The sequence below is a fragment of the Phycodurus eques genome, chromosome 11, assembly GCF_024500275.1.
Source record: "Phycodurus eques isolate BA_2022a chromosome 11, UOR_Pequ_1.1, whole genome shotgun sequence".
NCBI lineage: Eukaryota > Metazoa > Chordata > Actinopteri > Syngnathiformes > Syngnathidae > Phycodurus > Phycodurus eques.
In genome coordinates this window covers 6903695-6912957 of record NC_084535.1, presented here as the reverse complement: position 1 = coordinate 6912957, position 9263 = coordinate 6903695, and the positions used below count along the sequence as shown (strand labels likewise).

Below are 9263 nucleotides of genomic sequence, written 5' to 3'. Positions count from 1 at the left end.
CAATTCCAGTGGCCCTCCTCTTGAATACATTTCAACCCCCCCCCCTCACATTTTTGAATTCGTCATCCGAACGGACTCTCGCCGCGGCGGCATACTCGCTTACGCTGCTGCTGGAGCGCCGTCGGTAAGCGTGGATGTCGAGGCGGCAGACAGGCAGATGAAGAATGAGACCCAGTCTGTGGTTTCGCAGAGGGCTAATGATGCCTGTGGTGACTACAGGCTACAGTCAGCCCCCTAACGAAGGGAGTTGTGACACAGCCACAAGGGGTCCCATTTAAGCCAGGCACACTCTGAAGTGCACTGTAAGCACCCTCCTTTTCTTTTTCGTTCTTTTTTTTTTTTTCTTGCTTGTGGCTAACTAAATTCCGTGGAATGCTACAAATTTAGCAAGCAGAGTTGCTGCTATCTGAAGCTGCTGAAAACAAGTCCAGCATCAAAGCGTCAGCCACGCTGCCAGAAATTGGCCGTGTAATTGCTCAGGTACCCAAGGCAACGCTTTATATTAAATATTTCACACCCCTTTTTTTTTTTTTTTTTTTTTGTCTTATTTGGGAGATTTTTATTTTCTTTTTACATTGCCAATGATATATTGGTACTAGCAGTATTATTAGTGTTTTATTGTTGTGGAGAGCCAACATTCAGAATTCGATTAAAGGAAGCTGAGTCCCTTCTCATCATGCGACACCTTTAATTTTGCCCTAATATCGCCCCCCCGCCCCCCGTTTCAGTGGGTGCACGTGTGCGTGTGGCCACGCGTGCTCATGAGCGTGCATGTGAACGTCCATATGTGTGTGGGTGAAGTGGACGATATTGAGTCTGACTTCATAAATCACCCAGACACTGATAAACTCCCCATGCACCCACACACCGCTAATGGGCAACCCTTAAGGAGCGTGAGTGTCTCGTGCGGCGTTTGATTCAACATTTATTAACCCCCTCACATGCGCTCACACACACACACACACACACACACACACACACACACACACACACGCACACACACAGTCATTTGAGCCCCACAAAGAATATGTTTTGGTGGCATTGCTAGTGTGACTTCATAGTTTTGACCCGGCCAGGTTGCATTAATCACCGGCGGCGGTAGTGAGAAATATGTGCGCTTATAGCGGCGCAACAACAGCAGCCACTACATTTCCCAACATTGGTTTCCTCCTCATAACTTACATCCTGTCGCCAACTCCCCACTTCCCATCTCATATCCTGGCACCCCTCCTCATTATAGAACAATTTTCTCCCCCACATCAAATACAAACACACTCCATGCTTCCATGTCTTGCTCCTTATACATGTTGGCTCATAACTCCGCAACCTGCTCCCCCTCGGTAGAAACATGCAAGACCGAGAGGGGTCCTGCAGCCGCATCAGTGATTCATTCATAGCAGCTTTTATTATTTCCAAGAAGTTTGCAAGCTTAAAAAAAAGAAAAAAACTTTTGAGGAGCACGTTAGGCAAGCTGAGAGCGGCGCACTGCTGCTGGGAAGCCGGAGGAGTGTTTGCTATGCAGATAGTCCAGCAGTCAGCCAGTCGGACACAGGAATAGATTGCTCGCATAGACAGACTGAGGCTTGGCCGCACTATCGGGTTTCCTCCCCCTCTTGTCTGTCTGCCGAGACCGCCTGGCCTCGGAGGCCCTGACACCGAGGCACCGTGCAGCCGGCCACGACAGCTGCCGCCGCAGCCCCTAATACCGACACACGCCGCCACGCTACGCCGCCGCTACAAAGCAGAATGTCATTGCAAACATGGCGTCCTTTGATGCTCTTTTCTAATGATCTTTGTGTTTTGAGGGGAAAAGCGGAACGATTGGAGACTTGTAGGGTGTCTTTTCTTTTCTGGGTGACTCTCTTAGAGCAAAGAAAGTAAAGGTGTGTGTGTGCTTGCCAGTAACCTTGTATCAGTATGTCATTGTAACCTTCCGAACCCGGGAGCAGAACCGCGCTTCTCTAATTAGGAACGGCTGATGAAGGGCCGCATTACGTGCGAGCCTCTCCCGGCACGTATCAATCTGTGAGCATGCGGTGCGGTAAGGAGAGCGTCTCAGCCTGGAGAAAGTGCAGGTCTAGCCTTGGACCTTGTTGACGGAGGGGGCGGCACTTCAGAGGCTCCGGGACCCCGTGGCACCAGTCTATCCAGTCCCCCAGACAGACCGGGAGCATCTGGGCTCTGTCAGCGCCTCCGGCCCCCACAGACTGCGATCTATATGACGGGAAGGATTGGATCAGGGAGAGGAGAAAATATGAGCCAGATTCTCTCAGCCTTGTGCAAAATGCATGCCAGTTAGCATCATAGGTACCGTGTGTGCGCGCGTGTGCGCTTGCTGCACTGATAACAGGTCAGAGTGATTAATTTTGCATGATGGGAGATGGAGGCTATTGATTAGAGGCTAACGCCGGAATAAGTCTTCTCTATAAATTGTCCAATTAAGTATTAATTAAAAGTGCGGCACTGGAAATATTCAAAATAAAATAAATAACACATCATGGCGTATGCAGATTACATTGACAGAAATCATTCCAGAGATGTTTTGAAAGCTCTCTGTGATGTGACGGCGTAGCTGGAAGCTGATACGCGCGCATGCCAAGACTAATTAATCCATACACTAAATTAGGAATGTAAATTGTGGTCCCGATTTAACAAGGTCAGTTTTAACTTCTCACTTTACACTTTATTTAACTGTGCAAGAGCGGGGATGGAGGAGGCACCCTATCAATGTGTTTCGCTTATTATGATTGACGATTGATGATTAAGTCCTCCAGCTGACACACACCAGCAAAGCCGGTGAGTTGGAATTGGATGTGACACATACACAGTTCTGCGTGTTAGGTAATTCGTTGACGAGGGGCCAAATTCATTTATGGAACAGCGGTATTGGCAGGCGTGGACACTCTCTGCAAAAACAACGATAATCACAGAGGTTTGGCGCGGCGTGACAAGGACTCTTCAGGGAAAGGCCCTTACACGCCGCTTTGTTGGCCGCTCCTTGCCTGAGACGTGAGGGGAAACATTCGCCGCTGTTCCTCAAATGAGAGTGACTCAGAGCGGGAACACGCTTGGTGCAAGGTGTGCGTGATGTTTTCAAGACGGAATGTGGACTAGAATAGCCTGTACAGAAAGTATTGTAGGTATTTTCTATACATTTTAGTTTTACTGGTTTAAATTATTATTATTTTTTTTTAAAAGTCAGTTGGAAAAATAAAGCACAAGGGGGGGGAGCCATTTAATCTCCTTTCGCATTCCCCATTTTTCCTGCTAATGAGCCTTATTGACAATCAAACAGAAGCTGTCATCCCCCAGGATGCAACACTCCCATCCCCAGCCTGTTTGTCATAGTGTCCTGGCAATCAGAGCCGCCTGCAAGACCAGGCTGGCAGTTAGCGCTTCTCACAGCGGCGCTGCCTGAAAATGGCACACTTCCTGTAGAGTTGCAGCTGCCACCTCTGCTACTTCCATTACTTTCTATAGCATGCAGATGTTGTATCAACATTCCCTGCCAAGGGGACCGCAATAACTGCGAGATTCATGCCATGTTTCAGAGGCACGTCAATTTCTCAAGTGGCACAATTAAAGAGGGAAATGCAGCACCAGGTTTCTCACAGGCGCTGAAATCGGAAAAGAGCTTTTTCACTTTTTTTTTTTTTCTTTTCCAAAGGGGGTCTGTTTCGTATGGGTTCAGAAACCCACCCGATTTTTACTGCCCTTTTCCTGAGTGGAGCTGTTCTGTGAGTCTTTGTGCGGCGGACCTGTCGTGACCCACAGCGGATATGGAAATGGGGCGAAGGTTTTATGGGCCAAACGGATTGGACACAGTCAAGCTCAGGGGGCATGAATATTGGATGTTATTTCTGCTCCCTTTTTATGTAATCCATTGCCAATAAATTATTAATAGATGATATCATATCCAGAAGTACTGGACAAAGCACTACAGAGGGGCACTATGAAAGGAGCGCTATATGGTGAGAGCGTGGCAGTTATTTTATCACCGCACCTCGACGCTCCCTGACCGAGCAACATTTAGGGAGTCGTTTTCGGGACTAGGTGAAGTTCGTAAAGGGAAAATAGGTTGAACGCTGCGCTCCTGTTGAGGCAAAATCTTGCATTTGTGGATGAGAAATTCACTGAAACATTAATGAAGTATCAAATGCCATCCAAATTCAAGTTTAATGGCTCTTCCAACGCGCTGGGATACTTTGCTCATTCCTTCTTGACTGCATCGAGTGAAGTGGAAATCTTTGTACGGATCTAGTTTTCGCTGCAAAGCTGCGTCCCAGTGTGTTGTTGGAGCAGGGGAGTGCTGTATTATCAGATGTTCCCAATCACACACAGACTGCAAGACTATTTGTAAAAAAAAAAAAAGAGAGAAAAAAGGGTCAAAGCTCTTGTTTTGATATGGAATTGTTCAAAAAAGGTCAGCCCTCTTTATTTTGATCTATTGTCATCTCAAAGTTGTGATCGCACTTTTTTTTTTTTTACCCCTTTCCTCTCACTCAGCAGTTAACAGCCAATCCCTAAACAGACCTCCTCAGCACTGCCCACCCAGCGGCCAAGATAAACTATTGTCATGCTATTTTAGTTTGATGGGCCCTTGTCTGGACACGCATAGGCACAAAGGTATGACCACAGCAACATCCATTAAACGTCAACCTATAACCTCCTCAATAACTGCTACACAGGGAGCGGATGCTGTAAGCTAATATTCCCGTTTTTAAGGTCAGGTGGAATTGTTTTTTCTCCTGGGAAAGCGCAGATTGATAAAGCACAAACAAAAACCTCTTTTCTGAATGCTTGTCCTCCGTGGCCTCGGTGAAGGTTTCATTCCTTTATATCGCGCAGCCCAATTCCCAGCATGCACGGCCATTGTGGCTCTTTCAGTGGGCACTCTCCATTGACTGGCTCATTGTCCGGCCGCCCTTTTGTGCGTGCGCTATCGCCGGAGCGCAATCTTTCACCTGAACAGCCCAGCCGACGGTCACCTAAAGCGGCCGAGTCACCCGTGGAGACGCCGCGATTAACCCGGCCGATAATGAAGAAATATTTATTGTCGAGTATCCGCTCCAATAAATCTACAGCGGTGCTGGCTAATAGCGTGGCTGTTAGTCATACCCCGGCAGAGTTGTTCAATATTACTGCACAGTTATAATACGAAGATATCTTTTCTTTTTTTTAACCTCTCATTTCTTTTTAAATATAACAATCCACGAGCAGATGTTTGAACCGTGGCCCTCGGCAAGTCTAGTTAAGATCGATATTGCTTTCAATATTTCTCTCCTTTGACAGATAAGCACTACTGAGGCGAGTCTTGATAAGAGTGGCAAACGTATGGATGTGGCCAGCCGCGTTCTCTTTTGATTGCGTGACCCCTTCACCTTTTGCCTGCGTCGGGGAGGGAGGCGGCCGCACGGTACGGCGGGGAGGGTGTCTGTCAGGCTCTGGTTATGGGGCATTATTGACCCAGGATTTATAAATATTTAATGCACACATTAAGATCATGGCGGAGGGTGGCCATTAGAGTTCTCCAATAAAGAGGCTCTCAGAATGATTGAGTGGCGTGGCCGAGCTCGCCGGACACAGAGAGGAAACCTGCTGAGACAATCGAGTGCAACTCCAGCCTGCCTGCGAGCGCTTAAAATTGGCAACAACTGAGCAAACATGTCATTTTTGATTGTGCTTTCACCCGCACAACTTGCCTGTGTTTTTTTTGTTTTTTTCCTCTACCCTCCCTGGCTCTTGTTCCCGCCATGGCATTTTGTGCCTGGGTTTAATTTATAGCCACGCTCCCGCTAAATGTACAGTTTGCGCATTTTCCTGCCTGAGCAAGATTTTTGTCATGAATAATAGAGACAGCGGTGAGCAAGGCGATAGATCCGACGCTGTATCCGAAACAGATAATGCAATGTCAGGACGCTATTGTTATCAGACACTTTGGATTATCAAGGGAATGATTTGAGGGTAGGAGGCGATCGGGGCTGAAAATTAAATTGCTCTTTTGAGGGCGTCTGTCCTTTTTGCTATCAGCACCCCCCACACCCCCCCTTCCACCCACTGCCGACTATGTGCGAGGCGGCAGCGTCCGTGCATGGCGCTCGACATAATAAGCTGCGATATGCTGATTGGCACTCGGGTCGCCGCCGCCTAATTGTGCATTAAAAGGAGAGGTGGCTGTGGACAATGTTGCCTTGATGGGAAATTGACATTTTGTGACCTGCTTCTCGGCGCACGCCGAGGACGCCAGATAAGATGCTCTCTTGTTTTTAGGGAGCCCCCACCACCACCACCACCACACACACGCACACACACACACACACACACACACCCACCCCTAAACACTCTTCTCCTTCTTTTTGATCCACTTGATGAGTATAGATTTCACAGTGGTCCCACCCTCCTTTCAGCTCGCAAACTATAAGGGGTTCAGAACGATACCAGCTCTTATAGACAAAGGATAACCTTGCTCTTTCAATGTATTGATTCTTTATTAACTAGGTGGCTTAATGCAATGAAATGAGGGATTTGAATGAGCCCCATTTGGGGTGCTTTGAATAAGAAGCTGCTGCTGTTTATGAATGACTACAATGAGGCTTTGAAGCAGCAGGAGGATCTCACAATGTCAGAGCGCTTCGTCAAGAGTGGGAGTAAGAGATGGTTCCCCCCCCCCCCTTTTTTTTTTTTTTTTTGGAGGTTACACTTCTCAGCTTTGCGCTCGTCTTTCCGGTGGTCCGTCTGAGTGGTCATTCGCGCTCAAGAAGTCCGCAGTTTAGTGCAAAGTGTGTGTGTTTTTTTTTTTTGTTTTTTTTTTTTGTTTTTTTACTGTAAAATTTTAATAAAACATCGTTTCCATTCCAAATGTTGACATTTTTAATGTTTCTCCCCTGTAAACACGTGTAAGCTATGTGGCAGAGTCATAAGTGGTGAGTAAAAATGACTTCTTTACATTCTACAAAACAGAAAATAATACAACCACAAATGGAGACTGTTTTTTTTTTTTGGTTTGTTTTTTGTTTTTTTGTTTTTTTTTTATCTCCAAGGTTGTCCCTCATGCACATTAGTCTCTATTGGATCTTAACAACTATCATATGGGTCACAAACAATTTATTTGACAATACAACCAACAAAGTTTTCTCCAAAATGGTCTGTATAGATAATTTAAAATCAATATAAAAATAAACAATGAAGTTTGACTTCCCCTTTAAAAAAAAAAAAAAAAAAAAAAAAAAAACTGGACAAGAGAGTCGACGGAGTAAGTTTTTGAGAATACACATGAAATATATGCACGTTGCATTTCATCAAATACAAAAAAGAAAACATGAAGGCAACATTTCTTGGCTGAATTATCTGTGCTGCATCACTATATTAAGGGCAATGACGATTAATACATACATAATGAAAAGCAATATACAAAATTTCAGAGATAAATACAGTATTTATAGTTGATATGTTACAAAATTTCCCTCAGTGAGCGCAAGTGTGTGTTGGAACAGAAATATGACAATGAACTACTTTACGCCTACATTCTCAATGGATTTGCTTTTTTACTTTTTTTAAAACATTTTTTTTTGTGTGTTGATCTAAAAGAACATGAAAAAGACAGATGTATAAATATTTAGCACAAGTTTGGCAATATCACAATAGTCTACCATTTTTTTTAACCACATATAAAACACATAAGGGAGTTGGAGCTATAGAAGGGAGAGACTGCTCCTCATCAACAAGAAACAGACTTCACAGTAGCCTAGGAATGCATTAATATACAGTGCTAGCAAAAAAGTTGAAAAACATGGCAAAACACACTTGCTTAAAAGGAAGCTCTAGACATGGAAGTACATCATATTCATCAACAGAGCAGTGTTTTGTACACGTCAGTGTGCTTGTTGAGTCAAAGAGGATTTTTTTTTGAACCATTTGAAGAGGATTTTTTTTTCTAGCTACAATAAATTACAAAATTTAAGTTAAAATGCAGGAATGAAACATGGTACAACCTCACCCGCCCAGCCCCGACCCTACGTTCCCCACCCTCCCTTGTAATTTTATGATCAATTAACTACATTATATATCTCTTATAATTTCCAGTTGAAACTGTCTTGGCCCCTGTGTTTTTTTTTTTTTCTCCTCGCACATTTGAAAATACAAAAAAAGTCACATTATAAAGACGCACAACTCTTGTGTGTGGATCTGTTAAAAGAGAGTCGGAACAGGAAGAAAAAAGAAAAGGAAAAACAATTTCTGAGGCAAACGAGTTCATTGGCAAATGTACTGTACATCAGTGTTTTTACTGTACAATGGTGAGTCCACAGAGTCCCTTCCAGTATTGAATGTGTGGTCGATCGGACGGATCCAAGGCCGAAGCGCGAGCCGACAGGTATACAAAATAAACCCTTCGTCATCCTGTGTCCTCGTCAAGGGTGATGGAATGAGGGGGCGGGGAAACAAACAAAACAAAAAGAAGTCCCACTGAAAAAGAACAAAATATGGTTCCTCGTGAGATCCTTTTTCTTCTGCGGGGCTGTTAAAGTCATTTTGAAAAGATTCTTTTTTTTTTTCCCACCCTCTCCATCTTTAAAAAGAGAACAAGCAGTCGACTATACATGGCACCAGCGCTTTTTGCTGTTGTGTGCCCGGGGGGAAGGGGGGTTGGGGGCGTGTCCTGTGAAAGTGGTAGACTGGTGCTTGAGATGACGAAAGTGCATTTACATTGGTGGGACGACGAGGCCGGACATGGCTGAGAAAAAGAGGAAAGAGGTGATTAGTTTATCAGGCTTAAAACAGTTCTGGTAATAAATACAATGAAATAGTGCATCTCTGTGTGTGTGTGTGTGTGTGTGTGTGTGTGTGTGTGTGTGTGTATGAACGCCGCTCCTGCGAGTGTTTGCCTGCATCTGCGCGCCCTCCTAGTGGGCGAGACTTTGTTAAGCTCCCTCCTGCTCTGACATTTCAGCCCCCAGCACGCCGGCTTTGCTTACGTGTGATATTTCTACTCGGGTGTCGGGGCAACGGCAAACAGTGGCCGACGCTCCGGGGAGGTGAAGAGCGACTGGCCCGGTCACTTCCCACAATCCAGCATTTGTCAGACGTTCCTTATTTGAACGTTCCTCCTCTTCATCTACGTCGACGCACTACGCTCGTCTCCGAGAAAGATTAGCCGTGATCAAAGGTAGTTTCCGATATTTTAGCGAGACCATCTGTCATTAGCGACTGCACCTCACCCGGAGAGTTTATATATGCGTCACTTTTCACACGTTTAACAATTAGGT

The 9263-nt window shown here is 45.3% G+C and overlaps 1 protein-coding gene across 4 annotated transcripts in view; it reads right to left on the bottom strand.

Annotated features, from left to right (window-relative positions):
* Positions 1-6772: 6772 nt before the first annotated feature.
* Positions 6773-9263, bottom strand: part of ebf3b (EBF transcription factor 3b) — an 88801-nt gene continuing 86310 nt past the window's right edge. For all 4 annotated transcript variants that reach the window (XM_061690345.1, XM_061690347.1, XM_061690346.1 and 1 more), the window contains exon 16: positions 6773-8731. In XM_061690345.1, the coding sequence (XP_061546329.1) occupies positions 8700-8731 (32 nt within the window). In that variant the 3' untranslated portion in view covers positions 6773-8699. The remainder of the gene's footprint in view (positions 8732-9263) is intronic.